Here is a 23,672-nt window from a genome sequence, read left to right on the forward strand (position 1 = left end):
CCTTGGAATAAGACTGAGGAATTAGGAGGTTAGGGAATTTATAGAAGCATCAATATCAGTGTTGTTCATTAGAACAAAGGCAGAAGTTGGGAAGGAGAGGAAAGTAGTAAGATAGGGGCATTCCTTCTCTTAATGACAATGTGGGACCAAGATTGGGTCAAGATTTTTAATAGAGGGAACTTCAAAAGAGCAAATATTGCCAAGTATTAATTGGTAGTTAAGGGAGAATACAAAAGTAACCATGAGAATCAAGAAATATTCTGGATCACCCTTGGGGACATGTTGGGTGGGGAGAGAAGTGAAAAGCCAGTGTTTGAGACAATGGTTGGGGCTGCAGGGAGGGCAGAGGGGTGGGGGGAAACCAAGTCTTCCATAGGAATGCTACCAAGTCTCACCTTCCTCATCAATAAAATGATCAGCTTGGACTTGATGGCCACAGAGGTCCCTTGAAGTTATAAATCTACGATCCTATGATAAATAAATAAATTAAGAAGTAGTTATTAAGTGTTTATTATGTTCCAAGCACTGAGCCACCTAATAGGGATGCACATACAAATAAAAGCCCGCCCATTGGGATCTTATGTTCTTATAGTGGAAGACAACGCATAGGGGAGGAGTGGCTTTGGAGGGATATTTGTTTTGGAAAATTATAAAGAGAATTAATAGAGCCAAACTAATTGATATATCTTTTCAGTGGTAATGGTAATTGATTTAATTATGGTTCCAGAACTGGAAATGGTCATTGGAACTGGGATTGGTATGAACATTAATCTTTTCTCCCATAATCTTAACGGTCTTTAGGGCAGGACACAAAAATCTGGTTCATTCTCCTTCATTTTTTTTTTCCTGAGAAGAGGTTTTTTTTTTTTTTTTAATTTCTAACAATAATATTAAAAACTCATTTGAGGAACGATATATCTATATCTGTATGTATGTATATACAAATGTATATATTTATAGTTTTTTGAAAATGAGTTGATGCATTATACATTATATGTATACTAAAATATGTACACTATACTATACTATATGTAATATATTACCTGAAAATATAAACATTTTCATATATATATCCATATGCTGTTATTTCTTATCCACATATTAAAAAGCTATCTTTAGAGAGAAATCTATTCTTTGCCCTCAGCTTTGATTTTTGGTTAATTCCTAAGAATGAGAACATACTAACTCTGCTTACATTTCCTTCCACAGCTCTTTCAGCTGGATCAAATGGTGAGTTCAATTTTTTTTTTTTAACTTTACCTATCTATGAAGCTATTTTTAAAAAATATTCACCCCTCGGGGACACAAAGCCTGGTGTGTTGTGTGCTGAGCTCTAGCCTCCTTCCATCAGTTAACTTAAATAATTTTATTCTTTGTTATGTGCCAGTGCTAGCCAAAACAGTAGCAAACCAGATTAGGTACTCTGTTTCATTTTTCTGCCTTAAGTAGACTATTGCCATTTCCTGGTGGTGAGCTGGTGACTATATTCTTTGAAATTTTGTTTTTGAATACAGTCAGCTATATCAATAGATTGTATGTATACTGATATACAGTATACATATATATTTCTATGTATACATATACAGTTAAATACATATATGTACATTACTAACTAACCACTTTGTAGATTTTCTGAGGCAAATTTTCAACCTAAAAATTTTATACTGTCACCCTGGTCTGTAAACTCCAACTGCTAGTTGGTAGGAGCTTAGAAAGTACAAATAAATTTTCAACATTAATCTAAGGAAATCATTATATTAAGACAAATATATGCTCCAAAGTGATAGTACAAATCCAAATGAAAACAATTTAAAAATTATCCATGGTCTGGATTATCCCATGTTTGCTTCTGTCCACTGGATTATTATATTACTATGTGGAATAGTAATCTTCCACTTATTTGTTGAGAGTGTTATTACTGAAGGTTAAAATGAGAGTCAGAAGTCTTATGTTTTTGTATTCATCACTGGGGATACAAAAAGAGGCAAAATAGTCCCTGCCTTTGAGGAGCTCACAGTTGTATACCGTATATATAGTTGTGTTCATTGTTTACAATGCTGTATAATTAGGAGCTGTTTTCTTTTGCCATGGACTTGGACTTTTGTCTGTGCATTAACTAGGTTGTAGAGTGGGTAGAGGCTGGAGTCATGTAGATCCATCTGACCTTTGTGATCCTGGGCAAATCACTTAACCTTATTTGCCTCATGTTAGATAAAATAACAGCTATTCTAGGATCTTTTCTAAGAAAACTCCAAATGAAGTCACAAAGAGTTGAAAACAACTGAAAAATTGATTGAACAAATAAAGTCAATAAATGGTGATGGAATTTAGGTGACTATTAGACCAGAGACTATCAAACTTACTGAAAATCATTCTTTATTTAAAGTGTAAACTTTAATTGCTAGTGAGTGTAACAGGATCAAAGTTAAGACTCTTCATCTTAAAAAGAACCTTCCTATTGTCAGCATTTCATAGATTTGTGGCCTTCTGTAAGTGATAATTTTTTTTTAATCTATCATTTTTTTCCCCCTCTTACTTAATGATCAGAATATCTTAGGAGCATATCTTTGCCAGTCCCTGTACTAGTAGAAGACACAAGCAGCAGCAGTGAATATGGATCCGTTTCACCTGACACAGATTTAAAAGTGGATCCCTTTTCTTTCAAAACAAGAGCCAAATCCTGTGGAGAAAAAGATGGGAAAGGAATCCGGACCCTCTTTCTGGGGTAAAGACCTAGCTTATTTTGAGTGGATATTGGGGGTGGAGGGGAGAGAGACAAGATAGACAGAGACACACAAAGAGACAGAGAGAGAAGCAGGAGGGGAGGGAAGATAAGTTGGAATGGTGAAGGGGGGAGAGAAAGAAGGAGAGACAGATCTAGAGAAAGAAGGAGAGAAAGAGAGAGACAGACACACACTAAGAGAGAGAGAACAAAGAAGGAGGAAAGAGAGGGGGAAGTGAGAGAGAGGAAGAGGAGGAAAGGAGGAAGAAAAGAGAGATGGAGAGAGGATAAATCTGTGCCTGTTTCATAAATGAAATGATGATTTTAGTGCACATATTTGTTTAGCATTCCAGATGAGAATTTTGAAGACCACAGTGCTCCCCCTTCTCCTGAAGAAAAAGATTCTGGATTCTTTATGCTGAGAAAAGACAGTGAGCGAAGAGCTACTCTGCATAGGATATTAACAGAAGACCAGGATGAAGTTGCGAGAAACCTAATGGAATCATTGGCTCAGGTAAAAATTTCGTCTAAACACCATTTTGAAATGTTAGATAGCAGATTCAGATAGCTGAGCAAGTTATTTCTACTGATAATAAACAAAAATGGGATCACAAGATCATTCATTTGGAATTTTAAAAAAAAATCCAAACCTTAGAGACCATTGAATCCATCCCCTCATTTTTCTAATGAGAAAGACCTAGCACTAAGATGACACAGCTTGGAAGTGCCTGAGGCAGGATTTGAATCAAACTAAAAGGCTCCTATGAGTGGTCAGGGCTTGTGAAACAACCAAGGAAGACAGGGCAGAATTAGGGATGGAAGACTATGTTTCCTCCTCTCTAAAATGGGGATCATAATAGTAAGTAACATAATAGTAACTTCTTCACAGGGTTATTTTTGAGAAACAAATGAGATAAAATGTGTAAAGGGCTTTGCTGAAATTTTGCTAAAACATTTGGGGTCAGTAGATGGCACAGGAGATAGAGTACTGACCCTGGAGTAGAAGAAACCAAGTTCAAATCCAACCTCAAATGCTTATTAGCTGTTTGACCCTAGGCAAGTCATGCAACCCTGATTGCCTCAAAAATAAACAAACAAATAAATATTTTAGAATCACAGATTTAGAGTTAGGGAACATTAGAGGCCATCTAGTCTTTCTTTTGGAAAGAAGGAAGGCCACTTATAGGCATCACCAAGGGAACTGAGGAAGAAGCTCTAGAGTGAGAACAAGATAGAGTTGCTGGTAGATTGGAAAGATGAAACCCAAGTTGGGAAATCTATTTTGGGGGGAGGGAGGAACCACAGTAGATATTCATTTTTCCCCATTTTTCTTCTCAATTATGATTTGATTTGGGGGTTCGGGGTGGTCATGTCTCGACTTTCCTTCACCAACCCTGCCCTGTACGGGGTCTGAAGTCAGATAAGCTGTGAAGGCCAAGTTTGTGTGGGGAGTCTAGAAAGGAAGCGGTTATGGTTGTTGTTTGTCCTTTGTTCTCCAAGAAGACCATGACATCAGGGAGGTGATGCCATTACATGCAAGTGAACTGGATTTAGTGAGGGAGGCTGGGCAAGGTCACCAGACTCACTTTCCCCTCCAGAGCCAGCTGGGTCCAGTGCCCAGATGTAGGTCAGGAAAGCTGGAGTTGCCTGTGGATGAAATTGGAGACCTCGGCCTTTTTAAGCTAAGGTCTTCAACAGGTTTCAGTCTGACTGAGGCTGCCCCCATTCAGTGATTAAGGATAGGGAGCAATTGAGGCAAAAAATGGCCTCTCTCACCTAGTCCAAAGAAATCTAAATAAATAAATGAATGAATGAATCTGGGAGGGGAAGACCCTCAGGATTTCTTGTAAAGCAAAAATGACTTCTATTTACATTCTATCTGGACAAACAAATGATAGATTTATGCTGCAAGAGGAAAATGAAAGAAATAGACAGAAAAGATAGGGCAGTTCCTCTATTTCACTTATCTAAGGTCTGTGGCAGTTCTTTCTATGCAAGAGCTTTGTACAATGAATTAGATGTTTTCTGCATATTAGATAACCTGGAGGTCTAAGTATAGTTTTAAACTTTGATAGTTTAAACTTTATAGTCTGGGGGACACTGAAATTTTAAGCTATTAAAGCATAAAACTTTACCAAGAACTTTGGGACACCCTATACTAATAACCATGATGTATTTTTCCAATTCTGAAGGTCTATTTACTTACCAAATTTTCTTCAAATTTTGATATCGAATTTGATATGAGAGACATAAGAGAGAAAATGCTAGCCATGGAATCAGGAAGACCTACCTAGGTTTAAAATCTACCTCAGCCTTCACCAGTTATGTAACTAGGCAAGTCATGCAAAGTCTCTGAACTTCACTTTGCTCATCTGTGAAATGAAAGACAGTCTTCATTTCCTTTCAGATTTCTTCCTAGCTCTAAATCTGTGACCTTACAAATCAAGTGTTGTTATGATTCCACTTGTAGGAATAGAATCGAGTCATGTGACTACCACACAGTGGATTAGTTAACTATACTCAGTTATTCAGTTGTGTCCAACTCTGTGTCATGGGACAATGTCCATGGGTTTTTCTGGGCAAGAACACAAGGGCAGTTTGCTATTTCCTTCTCCAGTGTGTTCCCATTTTACAGATGAGAAACTGAGACAAATCACAGGTTACATGATATGCCTAGAGTCACACATCTACTAAGTGTCTTGAGATTAGATATGAATTCAAATCTTCCTGATTTCCAGGCCCAATGCTTTATTCACTGTACCACCCATCTAATCCTTGTAGATACCTAGGAATATCCTAATGATGACATCTCATATCTTTTCTTTTCCAATAAAGGCCATTTATTTTTCAATAGAAACTAACATGGCATTTTCACACAACACAGACACATATGCTCTGAAAATTTTAATATCCTTTCAAAGAAGCACTATATAAAGATTATATTCATTTGTTTTTTTTTCAAATAATAGCTTTTTATTTTCAAAATATATGCATATAGTTTTCAACATTCACCCTTGCAAAAGCTTGGGTTCCAAATTTTTCTCCCTTTTTTCCTCCTCCCCATAGTCAGCAAGGAATCCAGTATATGTTAAATATGTGTAATTCTTCTGTGCGTATTTCCATATTTATCAGGCTGCATAAGAAAAATCAAATAAAAAAGAAAAATGAGAAAGAAAACAAAAAGTAAGCAAACAACAACAAAAAAAAAGGTGAAAATACCATGTTGTGATCCACATATCGTCCCCACAGTCCTCTCTCTGGGTACAGAGGGCTCTCTCCATCACAAGTCCGTTAGAATTGGCCAGAATCACCTCATTATTGAAAAGAATCATGTCTATCAGAATTGATCAGCACATAATCTTGTTGTTGTGTACGATGTTCTCTTGGTTCTACTCACTTTCACTTATAGTTTTTTTTTTAAACAATTACAATATAACCAGTTTTTCTTTGAATTCAGCTGATGTTTCTCTTCCTCTCCTTCCCTCTCTCTCCCCCCCCCCCACCACAATGTGTGGCACATGGTAGGTTCTTAATCAGTTCTCTATGGAAAGATATGTTTTTCTGTCCCTTCTTTAGCGAATAGTGTGGTTTCTAGTTCTAAAATGCCAGTGATATGGAAAAGTCTTATACTGGAACATTGTGTTTGCTTATTAAATACCAACTCTTGATGATTGTATGAAATATCATTGACATTGAATCAGGTGCTTCCCTTAACAGAGCTATTCTCTGATGTGTCAGGCCCCTCTTCAAGGGCATTTTAAGGAATATTTTAGGGAGATACATGCAGTGGGCCAATATTATATAAGCCAGATAAATGGGAGCTAAAATGATGCCATATAGAGAAAAACCAAAGCACTAAATGTTCCTTCTTAGGTCATTGGTACAGGGACAAGAAGCAACATGTTTTTCTATTATAAAAATAGAGCTAATGCCAAAAAAGTTTGCTATCTAAACTTTTCTCACAAATAGGCAGATTTTTCAGGCAGATAAAGTGTCTGAATAGCTAATATGTTTTCTCCTTGACTACATTTTTTGCATATTGTGATTTTGTTTATTTTTCTACCCCAATTGCAGTTTAGTTTCAATTCAGAAAAAAATAAGTTTTATACCTTTTGTGGTCTATAAATTGGGCAAAAGAAGGGAAAAGAGAATAAGCCTTTTAATGATGTCTACAATTACTCTTATGGCCCACAAGATTCCTTGTTATTCTAGGTGGCACAGAGAATAGAGCACTAGACTTAGAACTAGGAGGATTCATCTTTCTGAGTTCAAATCCAGCCTCTTACACTTATACCTGTGGAATCCTGGGCAAGTCACTTAATCCTGTTTGCCTCAGTTTCTTCATCTGTAAAATGAGTTGGAGAAGAAAATGGCAAACTACTTTAATGTCTTTTATCAAGAAACCCCCAAATGGATGTGACCGAAATGACTGAACAACAAGTGTTCTTTGAGAAAAGCTTGGCTTTTCTCAAGTGTAAACATTCAATGCAAGTACCCTAGACACTTTATAGGAAAAAAAAGGAGAGTCCCAAATACATTTCTATAGCCTCTCATTGGGCACAACTCTAGAATCTAGTTTGGGAATATGATCAATGAATTGCAGATTTATTATAATGAATTTGCACCTTTGTTATAATCTCTGATTCCCATAAATCAAAGTATTTTCTTTCTCCTCAGTTATTCCCAGATCATTCTGTTTAGCTTTTGTCCTTTGCCTTTCTCATTCTCTGCCTTTATAATACTTATCTGGGCATGTCAAATTGGCTAAGTAACTCAGTAAATAGAGCTCTAGATCTTGGCCTGGAATTAGAAGGACCTGAATTCAAATCCCACCTCAAAACAACAACTGGGTGATCTGGGTTAAGGCATTTAACCTCTGTTGGCCTCGATTTCCTCAGCTGTAAAATAGAAGTAATAGCATCTGCCTTATAGGGTTGTTTTAAAGATCAGATGAAGTAATACTTGCAAAGGACTTTACAAAGTGCCCAACACATACTAGGTGCTTAATAAATGCTATAAGGTCACCCCAACACATACTAGGTGCTTAATAAATGCTATAAGGTCACCGGCCTCACTTTCCCCTCCAGAGTCAGCTGGATATAGTGGCAATAAATTGCAGACAGCTAAGGAAGCACAGCAGATTTGAGTATCAGCCCTAAAGTCAGGAGTACATGAGTTAAAATTTATCCTCAAACACTTACTAGCTGTCTGACCCTGGGCAAATAACTTAACCCCAATTACCTCCAAAACATAAATGCTTCTTCCCTCCCTAAATAAACACTTAGAAGGTGAACAGCAAACTGTTTTTCATATTTGTATCCCAGGAACCTAGCACAGTGTTTTGGACAGCTTTGGCATTTAATTAAAAATAATAATAATAATTTCCTTTTCAGTAAGAATTCTACCACACTCAGTTGGAGTCCCTTCTGACCCTCAAATTCTATGAATTAAGTGGAAGATGTGGCTCATTTTTTAATGTTTATGACAGTTTCTTTCCTAGTGTCTTTGTGTGTCCCATATACAAAAGATTAAGAAGAAGGAATGTATTTCATTGAAATAACACTTCTCATTCAGAGTAAAGGAAACAAAGTTGAGAAATAATTTGTCAGAAGCCTTACATTTTATTTAAAATATCTTTATCTTTTACTTCTATCACTGATTAAAATCTGTGTGGGAGGTGGGGATGAAGAAGTTGCAGCGATGTGCTGTTTACCTAACAAACTGATTTCTTCTCCAGGGACCTGAGGCACCTAAACTAAGATGGGAACACATCACAACTTTAGTCTCAAGCCTCAGAGAGTTTGTGAGGTCAACAGATCGAAAAATCATAGCCACCACACTGTCAAAACTGAAACTGGAGCTGGATTTTGATAGCCATGGAATCAGTCAAGTCCAAGTGGTTCTGTTTGGTTTCCAAGATGCTGTAAGTACAGTCCCCCTCACCCTAACCTTCTCAGCAGCCAGGCTAAAGTTCATAGATAAAACCAGAATTGTCTTATTTGAATTTTCTTTGTATTAAAAAAATGGATTCTTATGATAAAGCACCTGCCTTCTTACAATCCTATTTCTAAAAAACAAGAGAGAATATTTTCAGGTTTTTTTTGAGGCAGGAGGGAATTGCAGAACCATCACTGTTGTCAAATGTTATACCATATATGAATGTGTGTATTCTTTGCTATGTATGTGTGATTTAATATATATAAATCATTTTGCAAACTTTAAAGTACTTTTATTATATAAGCTAGTAAAGAAAGAAAAGCTATATATTTTTAGTTTTAAAAATACTACTCATGTATTATGTATTTTTGCTCCCTTACATCAAACCTAATCACCATGGAAAATAGCTAAATTGATAAATATTTCCTGGAACTGAACTTTGTACTTATGAAATCATGCAATAGTGTCATCATATTTATTTTGATGACTTTAGCAGCCACACAGCTTTCTTCAGCCCGACACTTTCTTTGCATGATAGTGCGACATCTGGTGGTCACCGAGAATAGGAAATAGACCAAATGGCCAAAATCTGGCCCCGGTTCCACAAAGCCAGTATTTTCTTGTAGTGTCCTTTGGCTTCTGTCCTGATGCTTGGTGTGTCTCCCCTCCCCTAAGTCTTTCCATTTTAGAAATGTTTGCTATTTCTTGACTCATATTGCACTCTAGACTTCTGTCCTTCACTGAGTCAACAAAAATCCCATGTGCTCCAGGAAGAGTTTGTTGTTTTTCTCTCTAAAAGTATATTCTTCCTTTTGATTTAATAGACTTGTTATATATAACCTAGTATAAACATTATCCAGAAATAAGATGGATGATGATGTTTGTCTTAACTGCTTACTACATACCTTGTACCTTGCTTCCATGAGTTCAGCTTCCAGAAGTCTTTACAGTGTCTGGGAGAAGAAGAGGCTTTGGGTATGCAGTTATAAGTGGTTTGTAAACAATGAAACACCTCTTTAAAGAATTTTGCTAGAAGGCCAAAGAATCAAACTCATCATCACTGCTTCCCACTATATTTAATTGCTTATCTCTGCAGCCTGATTTATACTATGGTCACTCCCTTAACAAGGGAAAAGGAAAGGGCATTTATTAAGAGCCTTTTATGTGTTAGGCACTTTGCTAAGCTTTATAAATACTAAATCATTTAATCCTCACAGCCATCCTGTAGGTAGATGCTAAATGATCCCCATTTTATACTTAAGAAACTAAGGCAAAAAATACCATGCTACTACAATTATAGCAGGCATTGGTGGGTCTGCCTGCCTCAAGTCTCTTCCCATTGCAGTCCATTTTCCATTCATCCACTAAATGATTTTCCTAAAACACAGATCTGATCCTGTCACACATATTCCCTATTCAATAAACAAACTCCAGTGGCTTTTTATTATTTCCAGGATCAAATACAAAACATTCTGTTTGGCACTCACAGCCTTTTCTAATCTAGTAACTTTCTATTTTCCAGTCTTCTTACATCTTACTCCCTGATACTTATTCTTCAACCTAATGATATTGGCCTTCTGCCTATTCAACAAACAAGACACTCCATCAAGTCATTTTCTGTGACTGTCCTTTTCTCCTCTGTGCAGACTACTTACCTCCTTGACTTTTTTAAAATTTTCAACTAAAATCCCACCTTTTACAGGAAACCTTCCCCAACTCCTCTCAATTTTATTTATCCTAAATGTAGCTTGCTTTCTATGTATTTGTTTCTAGGCTCTCTTTCCCATTAGATTGTAAGCTCCTCGAGGGCAGCAACAGTCTTTTGCCTATTATCCTTAGCACTTAACGTAGTGCCTGGCACATAGTTGGTGCTTAATAAATGTTTATTGAATTAAATTGAATTGAAACAGCTAACTGACTTTCCTAGGGACATGTAACTAGTAGGTATCTAAGACTAAATTTGAATTCAGATCTTCCTGACTATCCACTTTGTCACAAAAGATGCCTTTAAAGTAGAATTCTAATATTTGGTCTTCCTGTAGTGTTTTCTGGGGCTTTGTAGCAAGTCATTAGATCTCTAAAAATGGAGGGGAAAAAGTCTCCTATTTTCTTTAAATACAGTAAATTTCTAAAATTATAATAATGTATTAACAATAAAATGTTTCATAAATGCTAAAGGTGAATGAAAACCAGGCCTGGGGGAACTTGACACTTCATTTTGTTCTAGAAGTAGAATGAAATAGTCTGGTTAATTTGCAGTTGCCCACACTTCTGGCTTCCAGCCTGGAAGTTAGAAAGCAAATTAGCCAGTTACATTCAAATTCATTGCTGTTGACTCTCAAGCCTGGGCTATGGGCCCATTTCACCAGGACATATATACAAAATATTGTCTCTCTCCTGCTTTTTCCCTTCAAGTGGACCCAAAGGAGAGCTTGTGTTTTCTTGTTGCTTTTAATTGTGTGTGTGTGTGTGTGTGTGTGTGTGTGTGTGTGTATCAGGATTACAAGAACAAAATTTTACAACAGTTTTCCTCATTTCAGCCCTGCAACCTCAGAAGTTGTTTGACCTGACAAGAGTGTAAGGGAATGGGGTAGAGGGTGAGCAAAAGGGTGATCATTCTACTTCATTAAATAGATACATCCCATGACTATCAACAATGATGTCATTTCTCCACTTGAATGATTTGGCAGAAACAAGCTTTAACCACCACGTGTTCTTGGAAATAGAAGAGGTCCAGAAATGAACTTCCTTGGGCCTTTCGAGCCTAGGTAGACTTGGTATCATATTAAGGGATTTAGGTAAAAATAGACCAGTTAGAGAATTTTTACCACCTAGACACCAGCTGTGGGGGAGGCTACTCATATCTGTGTGGACCTAGTTGTCTTACTATTGAGGTCGGCTTCCTCAAAGTTGGCCTTTCAGAGTAGAACCCAGAGTACTGGGCAGATTGCCTCTTTCCTCAAGGCCTCACTGGAAGCTTCTACCAACAATTAGTGGGCCTATTCCAGAATAAATAAATGAGTTGAAGTTAGCTTTATTATGTAATGCTTTATATCAAAATAAGAAGCACATTTTAAAATCTTTTTAAATATCACTTAATATCTCAATTATAACAGTGCTTTTGTTTCTACATAAAAGTGCTCAGAACTTATTTAGTACTTAATTTTGGCACCAGAAGATTTTTAAAAGAGCAAATTTAATAGCAGCTTTACAGATACTAGTTATTTACCTTCCTTACAGCAATTTTAGAGCTGATTAAGAGAAATCCCAGGCATGCTTGATGCCCACCCAGTAGATATAATACATAAGAGCTCCTTTTCTTTCCTCTCAGACCACTAGGCTGTGCTGGAGGACTTTATTTGAGTCAAGGATTGGTATAACATCCCTGCTAATACAGCATTTATTTTTTTTTAATACCTCAAAATCATTCTGATTGGCTGATATGGCAGCCCATATTATTATAAAAGCATTTATATAATTCCTATTACATGCCAGACATGTGTTAATCACTGTACAATTGTTATCTCACTTGATTTGAGCCTCACAATAGCCTGGGGAAGTAATTGCTGTTATTAGCCTTGTTGTATAGAGGAGAAAGTTGAAATTAAGAAAGGGCAAGTAAGTTGGCCGGAATCACACAGCTGTAAATAGGATCTGAAACAAGATTTTAAATTCAGATCTTCCCTCATTCCTTCCAGAGCTGTAGCAACTGAGCCTCCCAGCTGCCTTTATTGTAGAATGGTGTCAAAACTCAGAAAGAAACCGGAGCCAGTGTACATAAGGATCCCTAAGGGGAGGACTTAGTTTTAAAATATAATGTTGTTATTCAGCCTTTTCAGTAATTTTTGATCCTTCATGATCCCATTGTAGTTTTCTGGCAAAGATATGGAAGTAGTCAGCCATTTCCTTCTCTAATTCATTTTACAGATGAGGAAATTAAGGTAAACAGGGTTAAGAGATCTGCCCAGGGTCACAAAGCTAGTAAGTGTTTAAAACTACTTGAAATTATATCTTCTTAACTCCAGCCATGTAGGTGGCTAAATATAATATTTGTTGTATTTTATTTTTATTTTATTTAAATGTTTTGTGAGATATTTCCCATTTACATTGTAATGTGATTCAGGCCATACTCAGGAATGTTAGGGGCCATTTATGAACCACAGGCTCTTTGTTTGACACTTCTGGTTTAGTGGAAAGAGCTGGTCAGTTCAAGTTCCTAGCTTTGTCACCTAATTTTATGACTGGAAAGTCACTTAAACTCTCTGTGCCTTAGCTTCTTTATCTGCAAAAAAGAAACAGTAATATTTTTATTCCCTTTCTCACCGGGTTGTTATGAGGAAAGGTTATATAAACTGTAAAATACCAAGTAAGCTGTTATTACAGGCAGAACTTCATTCAGAGAGACTAGGATGTTGACTTTTTCTTTCTTCTAAAACTCTGATTTCATTAGTGAAGCAAACTATTCAGTGAAGAAACCCCCATTCCCAGTGCAAATTGGCAACTCTTTAGCAACTTAAAGTCCTAGAATGGTATGTTTTTAAGAGACCAGCCTCAAATCAGGTTCTCCTGTCTTTAAGACTGTCAGTTTGTCCTCAGCACCACATTGCCTTTTAGTATATTAAGCATGAAATAACAGTTTTTCTTCATGTCATTTCTTTTTCTCCAGGTCAATAAAGTCCTTCGGAATCACAACATCAAGCCTCATTGGATGTTTGCCTTAGACAGCATCATTCGAAAAGCGGTCCAGACAGCCATTACCATTCTAGTTCCAGGTTAGACACATTTCTCATAATATTATGTTTTTGAGCAGCATCCATCACTGTAGATCCTCTGTTCCTAATGGTCTGTTGGTACACTGAAGAATGCCATTGGCTTCCTTTCAATCAATATCATCCCAGCTATTATTTATTGGATTTGAGATAGGAATATGTGCAAGGTGCTGTTCTAAGCACTTTACACACATTATTTCATTTGATCTTCTGCAAGTGATGTCTCATTAGTATTCCCATTTACAGTTAAGGAAACTGTGGCAAACAACAGTTCATTGATTTGCTCAGGGTAAGTGTGAGGAGAGATTTGAACTCTAGTCTTCTTCATTCCAGGTCCAACACTCTACCCACTGTGCCATCTATCTAATTGCCTCAATATTTATTAGTAATAGATTGGAAATCATGACTATTTACAGAATTTAAAGAAGACATGGTCCCTAACCTTCAATGAGCTTTTATAATACAATTAAGATAGAGCATATACAATGCTGATCAAAATTAGTATATATTTAAAACCCAGCTACTTACACATACAAACAAATGAATATATACATCTATATCTCAGAGGTAAATGGAAGGTTTTGTTGGAAGTACAAAGGAGATCTAAAGATTTCAGTCAAGAAGATTTCTTATGATGTATGATGAAGATCAGTCTATGGAACAACCAAAAGGCATTTAGAATCAGAGTTTAAGGAAGAATATTAGAATTGCATCTACAGATATGGGAGTCATTTGAATAAGATAATAATGGAACTCATTGAAATCAGTGAGGTGTTCATAAGAAAAGACGTAAATAAAGAAGAGGACATGGACAGGACCTTCTACATCATATAATTATCTTCCATACTTAAGAGGGCAAATGGACTTGTCATAAGAAATCTCTTTGACTAAAATCCTAGACTTCTTTCATACTCTCAACAAAACACTTCAAGCTCATTAAATCATAAGCAGAACTCATTGTCTTCTTCCTAACTTCCCTGATTGTTTCAATGGTACCACCATCCTCCTGTACACCCAAGTCACATATGCAGAGCCACTTTAGACTTTTCACTCTGCTTACTTCCCATCTCGAATCTTTTTCCAAATCTTGTCATATCTCTATAATTGCTCATCCCCTTCTCTTTAGTCATATAACCAAACACCCTAATCTAGGACTTTATTTTCTCTTTCCTAGACTATTTTCTTTTCATTGGGTTTCCCTGCCTCAAATCTCTCCCCTCTCCAATTCAGCTTCCACAAAACTGCAAAAATGATATTCCTAAAATAGCTCTGACTCTAGCTTTCCTGCTTAGAAAGTTCTAGCAGTTTCCTCCTTTCCCTTTTAAAAAAATTCTCTTTCTTTTTATATTATCTCAATTTCCAAATATATAACTCTACCCCAACACACACACACACACACACACACACACACACACACACACACAGCCATCCTCTTAATTGGAGAATGAAAAGAGGGAAGGAGGAAGCACATTAGCAAAACTATCAAAGATATCAACTGAATTTGTGAGAATACATTGTGTTCCATACTCCTAATCTCTTACAAAGAAGGGAGGGAAGCACTTCTTCTCAACTTTTATTCAGGGCCAAATGTTATCATTTTGTTTATCTAGTAGCTTTCTATTACCTCTAGTACAAAATGCCAACTCTTCTGTTTAGCATTTAAAGTCCTTAATAAAGCTCTTGCCCACCTTTCTAGGACGACATATACTTTGGTCTAACCAAATTGTTCTATTTGTTGTTTTTCACGCACAACATTGCATTTTCCATCTCTATGTCTTTATGTAAGCTTTTCCCCATTTGTAACAGATTGTGTGTCTTCTGTCTAAAGATAAGATTAGCAAAATTTGAAGTCACTAAAATTGATGTCAACAAAGGTTGACCACAAGGGGGATGACTTTTTTCAGCCACCACATCTCAAAAATGCCACCTAGTAAGGTATGGAGACATTAGCCCTCCATTAGTTTTGAGTATCCACATGAATGAAAATACAGATCCTTGATATACTGAAGCATAACAATCAAACCACAGCATCAAAAATTCAATGTTTTTAAGCTGTTTTACAGCTTCTGCTAGTCACTATGTACTTAATACAAATGTGATGATTGTTTTTGGCAGGCCATAAGGCTAAAATAAGAGAAGCAGTGAAAAGTAACTCTTTTTTCCTCCGGGGTCAAGATTATTGGCATAAAGGGAGAAGGGGGAGATTGGAGCAAGTTTCACTTGTCACTTGTTCCTGAAGGTAATAGTGATACATGGGGATGGTCAGACAGTATCTTATACCTTCTTTGTATCCCACTCCAATCAGGTCAAAATGGGTGGGATTTTTTTTTATAATAGCTTTTTATTTACAAATTATATGCATGGGTAATTTTACAGCATTGACAGTTGCCAAACCTTTTGTTCCAATTTTCCCCTTCCTTCCCCCCATCCCCTCTTCCCGATGGCAGGTTGACCAATACATGTTAAATATGTTAAAGTAAATTAAATACAATATAAGTATACATGTCCAAACCATTATTTTGCTGTACAAAAAGAATTGGACTTTGAAACAGTGTACAATTAGCCTGTGAAGGAAATAAAAAATGTAGGTGGACAAAAATATAGAAATTGGGAATTCTATGTAGTGGTTCATAGTTATCTCCCAGAATTCTTTCACTGGGTGTAGCTGGTTCAATTCATTATTGCTCTATTAGAACTGATTTGGTTCATCTCATTACTGGAGATAGCCAGGTCCATCAGAATTGATAATCGTATAGTATTGTTGTTGAAGTATATAATGATCTCCTGGTCCTGTTCATTTCACTCAACATCAGTTCATGAAAGTGTCTCCAGGCCTTTCTGAAATTATCCTGCTGGTCATTTCTTGCCGAACAATAATATTCCATAATATTCAGATAATGGGTAGGATTTTTAAATGTCTGAGATGCTTGAATTGGCAATTCTTTAAGAGTACTCGATTTTCAAATTGTCCAGTTTGACATCTAGTAACAGCTTTGTCTCTATCCTCACAGTCTTCTCCCCACCTCAGCATTGCCTTAAACTATGGAGAGAGAAACTTCCCAGTTAAGCCAATACTTGCATTTCTAAAGTACTACCTCCATATCTTCCATTGTTCAAATCCAGAAACATTTGGGGACAAAAGGTATATAATAACCAACAATTCCAGTCCAACCAACAAGGCCAACAGCACTCATTTCCTCATCCATATGCTCACTTTTGTAAAAGATAAAATTATACCAGCTTTATGCTTCATAACTTTCAAACTGAGAAAAATGAGCACAAAATATATCTCTGCAAATTATTAAAGAATTCATAGACTTCCCCTGTTTACAGTCTCCATTCTGAAGCCACTAAAGCTGGTACTTTCTACTACTGTAAAATGGATTAAAAATAATGGATTTGCCAGATAAAGAGGAAGCATTCATATAATTCAAAAGATATATTTATAACTGGCAGAAAGGATAACAGTGTGAGATTGTTTTTGTAAAGTAACCTCTTTAAATGTTTTTGTTATACCCGGAAAGTACATGTGACAGAGAAAAGGCCATCCTTAATAAAAAGGCACATTACAGAGTTAATGATAATGCTGTCTAACATTAATATAATGCTTTAAGATTCACAAAGTGCTTTTCATCTGTTATCTGATTTGATTCTCACACAAGCCTGTGAATGAGGTATTATTATTATTTTATTAATTGTTGAGGCAGTTGGGGTAAGTGACTTGCCCAGGGTCACACAGTTAGGAAGTATTAAGTGTCTGAGGCCAGATTTGAATTCAGGGCCGGTACTTTATCCACTGTGCCATCTAGCTGCCCTAAAGGAGGTATTATTATTATTATCTTCATTTTAACACAAGGAACTAAGGTTGAGAAATTAAATGATCTGTCCAGGGTCACACAGCTACTAAATGTTTGAGGTAGAATTTCAATTCAGGCCTTCTTAACTCTAGGTCTATCATTCTATAACTTAGCCCAAGCTGTCTCATTTCAATTTAAATAAAAATATTGAAAAATATATACACATATGTGTGTTGTGTGTATATAAATGTGTGTATTTTATATATATATAAATTTGTATATATACGTACACATATATGTGTGTGTGTGTGTGTGCATGTAAATGTATGTGTATTTAACTTCACATTGCTTTGCTAATTCATGTCCTTTAGAAAGGACACAAAGTATTTTTCAGGCAACAGTTTGCATCTGCTTGCTAAGGACATACAGGGAGCATCATTAGTGGGATGACTGTGGCTTGTGAATTCTTTGATGGAGGCAACCTCTGAAACAATGTAAGATGACTCTGAGTCCTGTGTACCCTCCTGCTTTCTCTGAGGGAGAGTGACAGGAGGTGGGGCAGAGAAGGCTGAAGTTTGTACCAGATACTGTTTTTCTTGGCCTTTGCCACTCTATTCAGGAGATCCTTATTTACTTTCAGGCCAAACACAGAACAAACTGAATTGCATTGATCTTGACATTCTCCTTTGAAATGAAATCAGGGAGATGAAAAGGAAAGAGAGTTGCAGCCTCGTGGAATATTGGCTCACAGGTTCTCCTTGTACAAGCACAAAATGAAATATCTGAGTTCATCTTAGCTTGCTCCCGATGACAAGAAACACGGTTTTATTGACCACTTTGTCATCTTGTATTGAATGGCTCATCACACTCTCATACTCAGTGGCCTCATCATCTCCCATGGGTTTAATTATTGTCTCCATATAGATGACTTCCAAATCTATGTATCTATCCCTGCTCTTATTTCTGAACCCAAATCATGCATTTCCAGCTGCCTATTGCATATTTCAAACTAAGTGCCCCAAGGCATTTCAGATTCAAACCTGAATTCATTATATTTCCCCCAAAATTCACTCCTTTTCCCAACTTTCTTACTTCTATTAAGGGCTCTCCCCATCCTTGCAATAATTTGGGTTTGCAACGTTGATGTTACCCTTGGTTTCCTCACTCTCCTTCAATCCCACACATCTACTGAATTTCTAAATATTTTTCCTTCTGTGTATACGATGTCTCTGTCCTCCATATATAGCTACCACTCTAGTTCACTATCACCTTGACCAGTGACCTTCCTAATTGGTCTTTATGCTCTAGTCTCTCCCTTGTCCAGTCCATCCTACCCAGAGCATCCAAAGTAAATTGAAGTCTAACCTCATCACTTCCCTATTCGATAAATTCCAATGTTTCTCTATTGTCTCTAGGATTTCCCCTGTTTTGCTTGTTAGTCCACCAGCTGCTCTTCATGCTTTCAAACCACTAGACTCAAATAAAAGAACCAGTAAATGTTCTTGCCAGTGATTTTTGCCTGTGGAGAATAAGAAAGGTACCCTAGGATGGGAGAGGAGGAAATGCCCCAGTTTTCCAGAAAGAGAATGGAATCTGAAAACTAGTGGTCAATAGCCTTGCCTTTGACTCCTGGCAGAATTCTAGGTTAAAAGGATATTTAGTGGACATCTAGAAAACAAAGCAAGGAGCATTTAGACTGCCTGCCTTTCCCTCCTTGTCACCCCTCCACTCCAGATTTTAGAGGTGGACATGGACAAGAGACCCTCAGAAGGATTTGCCCTTTGTAAAAATACATAGCATTAAAAAGGAAGCCAGTTATTTTGAAATAAAGTCATGAATGCTTTCCCATCTACCTTCAATTCTCTCAGAAATATATCCATAAACCAGTAGGGAATCTGTGGACACCCTCCCCCGAAATGTGCAGTTGCATTCTATACAATTCAAGATTCAGTGGAAAGAACGCTGGCTTTAGCTAGAATTCATGGCTTCAAAATCTGTCTCTGTTATTTATTACCAGTGTGACTTAACCTCCCTAAAATGAGACATTTAAACTGGATGGTATTCTCTATATAAAATACTAAATTTGACACATCTCCCCAGTGGATGTGGATGAGAAAGAGATAAACAGAGAAAGAGTCCTCTACACTGCACTAAGTCACTGTACCCAACTACTTACAGATGGTAAACAGAAAGGCAAGTTTTTACTGCACTCATAGAAACAAAGTACACGAGGCTGAAAAATGTGGTTTAAGATCCCCAGGCAGCCTCTGCTGACTGTTGTGACCACTGTTTCAAAACAGGAAGGGCATATGGGAGTGAGGGCAATGCCTCTGAGAGGAAGAAGGAGAAGAATTATACTAGAAAAAATATTTTTCTTGACTTTCTTAGTATAGGAGAAGTTATAACTAATTTGGAAGTAATAACATGTGAAACATATAAACCTGGAAAGTTTGGGTCTGCATTGTCCAATAAAAAAAACTCCATAAGACATAGATTTCAGTAAATAATAATAGAAAGAATCTCATTTGAGTCTTGCAATAGCCTTGTGAGCTAGGCAGTATAATTATTGTTATCATCCCATTTTCATAGATGAGGCAACTGAGTAACAGAGAGTCTGTAACTTGCGTGAGCTCATCTAGGTAATAAATATGGAAGTCAAAATTGGAATCCATTTTTTTATTCCAAGTCCAACACTCTATTCAGTATTTCACAATATTCCCTACTAAATGATACAAACATCCTTAAGAGTTTGTTATAAAGGGAATAAGATATTATGAATACATATATAGATTTAAAATTGATGGAGAAAACAACAAAATAAACGATTTAATGTTTTGGTCCTTGTGGAGAAAGCACCAACTCAACTAGGAAGCAAAATTAAAGTATTTTGGAAGAAATTAGTGTTACAATTTCAATTTTCAAGCTATTTTGTTATCTAACAGAAGAGGACCAACATTTAGGATATAGTGAAATAGGAAGAGTGTCTTTTGTTTTGTTGTTCATTTGGTTCAGTCATATCCAATTCTTCATAACCCCATTTGGGGTTTTCTTGGTAACAATGTTGGAACAGTTTGTCATTTCCTTCTCCAGCTCATTTGACAAAATCTGTCAAATAGGAACCTGAGGCAAATAGGGTTAAGTGCCTTGCCCAGAGGCATACTGCTAATAAGTGTCTGAGCACAGATTTGTACTTCCACATGGGTCAACTCTAAGTGGCCCAACACAGAAAAAGATGCTATAGAATGAAGTTTGTAAAACTATGACTCAAATAAAAAGAGGGGGAAAACAGGATACTTTTTACTATAAATAGTAGAACTAGAAAGACTAGAATTTAAGAATTACACAAAGGATGAAACTGCAAAAATTGACACTGTGTATTTTTTAAAACCATGAAACAAAGAAAACAGATATAGGATAAAAATTTTTGTTTCAAAGTAAAATAAGAAAAATTTTGTGTTAGTTGATGCTTTTTGTCTTTGGCACCTAATCATCGCACTAATTATTAAAATCTAAATCAAATTATGCATTGTATCTCTGAACATAGTACAACATGAAAAGTGGCTATCTCACTGAATTGCTAAAGTTCATGGTTTAGTATTAGTCTCTTCCTCCAAACAGTATTGGATAGCTAGGTTGCACAGTGGTTAGAGCACCACCTCTGAAGTCAGTTCAAATCTTGCCTCAGACACTTACTAGCTATATGACCCTGGGCAAGTCCTTTAACCCTGTTTGCCTCAGTTTCCTCATCTGTAAAATGAGCTGGAGAAGGAAATGGCAAATCACCCACATAACTTTGGCCAAGAAAACCCCAAATGGGACCACAAAGAATTGGACAAAAATGAAATGAACAACAATAAATTCAATATTATCAGAACTTAAGTAATTTGCAACTATAACTTTATATTATAAGCATAATGTGTATAGGTAAAATTACTATGGTTCTAGTTATCTGAGGGGAGACACTACTTCTGGGGAAATCATGTCATTTTGATTATGTTTTCCTGTCCATAGACATACTGTGGCTCCCATGAACCTTCAATATTTGTTTTGAAGCAACATTGGCTTCCTAGCCCCAGTACACAACTCTGAATTTTCATATTTTCCTACTTATCATGTACTTTCTGCTTTTCTCTACTAAATCAAACTTTTTTCTTTATTAATCCTATTCAAAAGCCACTCCTGTAAGAATCTATCATGTTAGCTCTTACTTGACTCCAACATTACGAATTCACTCTACTTAACCTTTAGCACACCACTTTTATGTAATTCTGTAGTCATTTTTTTTCCTGTGGTTCCATATCACTACTAAACAAAAATGATTTTTCCTTGTTTATATGATTCTACTTGAATGTCCATCCCTTTCTGTCCTTTTCATTTGTTCTTATATCTTTTAACATGTAATCATCTTTCATTAGATTGTCATCTACTGATGACAAGGACCATACTTCTTACTTTTTGGTATACTTGATGTCTAGTAAAATGCTAAATATCTAGTAAATTAGAGACTGACTGAAATAACAGTCCTCCCCTTCCTCGGTGGATTATAATATTTCAGGCAAAAGTTATTTCCTCCCAGTTCTGTTCGTTTTACATCAGTTTATTGAAGCTTTCCCGGTTTCCTTTGGAACTCTCTATTTTGACATTTCTTATTGAGCAAAAATTATTAAATTATATTTGTTATTGTTGGACGGCTAGATAGCACAGTGGATAGAGTGCCAGACCTAGAGTCAGGAAGTCTCATCTTCCTGAGTTCAAATCTAGCCTCAGACACTTACTAGCTATATGACTCTGGACAAATTACTTAGTCTCTATTTGTCTGTAAGATAAGTTAAGGAGAAAAATGGCAAACCACTTCAATATCTTTACCAAGAAAACCCAAAATGAGATCACAAAGAGTTGGACATGACTGAAACAACTGAACAACAACAAACAAAAATGGAACAAAAATATTCTATAATTTATTTCACCATTTCCCCAATAGATGTATAATTTATAGTTTGGGTATTTTGTGGAAAAAAAATTACTAGTAATCCTTTTAAATGTATGGGTCCTTTTCTTCTTTCTTCTATCTGTTTGTAATATAAGCCCAGAGATGTAAGAACTTGGTCAAAGATTTTGCACAGCTTAGTAAATTTTTGGTTATGATTCCAAATTACTCTCTGGAATGGCTGGGCCAATTCATAGCTCCTCCAAGAGTGAAAAAATGTGCCTCCTTTCCTATCTCCCCCCAGTATTTGTAACTTTCCTCTTTTTTTTTTTTCCATTGTTGCCATCTGATAATGTGATATAGAACCTGAGAGTTATTTTAAGTTGTATTTTTTGATTATTGATGATTTAGAGCAGTTTTTCATACAGCTATTGAAAGTTTAGATTTCTTCCTTTTAAAATTGCCTATTCAGGCCTTTTGATCATATTCATGACTTTTGGGGGAATTGCTCTTTATTTTGTAAATTCTAATTATTTCTGTATGTATTTTGGAAATGAGAACTTTGTTGGATAAGTTTAATGTAGAATTATACATTTTATTTTCTGTGATTCTCTCTTACACTTGTTTGGTCATGAACTTTTCCCCTATCCATACATCTGAAAGGTAATTTCTACCTTGTTCTTTTAACTTGCTTAGTATGTTTTATTTTTTTTTTTTTCTATTTGAAGGTGTTTTATTTTTTTCCAATTACATGTAAAGAGTTTTCAATTTTTTTTTCTTTAATTTTGAGTTCCAAATTTTTCTCCCTTTCTCCCACCTTCTACAAGACAACAGACACTCTGATATGGGTTATACATTGCAGTCATGTTAAACATATTTCTATATTAGTCATGTTGTGAAAGAAAAATCAGAATAAAAGGGGAAAACTATAAAAAAGAAAATGAAAATAGTATGCTTTGATCTACATTCAATCTTCATGGGTATTTTCTCTGGATATGAATGGTATTTTCTTCACAAGTCTATTAGAATTGTTTTGGATCATTAAATTGATCATAGTTGATCATCACATAATGCTGCTGTTGTTGTGCAATGTTCTGGTTCTGCTCAGTTTGCTTATGCATATAGTGAATCCTTCAGTAACTGTAGTCTTTGGATCTATTAAACACTTATTCTAGTGTGTCTTTATGTATGTTGTGTTGCATACTTGATCTTTTCCACTGATCAAACTTTGTAATTTTTAATCAGTACCAACTTATTTTAATAATTATTGCTTTATAGTAGAGTGTGAGATTTAGTATTGATAGGTTCCCTTCCTTCCTACTTTTTTTTATTACCCCTGAGAGTCTTGATCTTTATTTCTCCCATATGAATTTCATTATTATTTTGTCTGACTCTATAAAATAATACTTTAGTAATTTGATTATATGGCATTGAATAAATAATTTTGGCACTAGTGTCAATTTTAATATATTGGCTTGACCTACTTGATATAAGTATAATTCAAGTAATTAACATTTTTC

General features: G+C 36.0%; 1 protein-coding gene across 1 annotated transcript in view; it reads left to right on the forward strand.

Moving 5' to 3' along the window:
* MAP3K5 (mitogen-activated protein kinase kinase kinase 5) overlaps nt 1–23,672 on the forward strand; it is a 257,445-nt gene that overhangs the window by 218,131 nt on the left and 15,642 nt on the right. The window contains exons 20-24 of the mRNA XM_031968589.1: nt 1,056–1,230; nt 2,548–2,725; nt 3,068–3,236; nt 8,460–8,645; nt 13,326–13,431. Of these exons, the coding sequence (XP_031824449.1) occupies nt 1,056–1,230; nt 2,548–2,725; nt 3,068–3,236; nt 8,460–8,645; nt 13,326–13,431 (814 nt within the window). The remainder of the gene's footprint in view (nt 1–1,055; nt 1,231–2,547; nt 2,726–3,067; nt 3,237–8,459; nt 8,646–13,325; nt 13,432–23,672) is intronic.

The sequence above is a fragment of the Sarcophilus harrisii genome, chromosome 4 (genome assembly GCF_902635505.1).
Source record: "Sarcophilus harrisii chromosome 4, mSarHar1.11, whole genome shotgun sequence".
NCBI classification, from domain to species: Eukaryota; Metazoa; Chordata; class Mammalia; order Dasyuromorphia; family Dasyuridae; genus Sarcophilus; species Sarcophilus harrisii.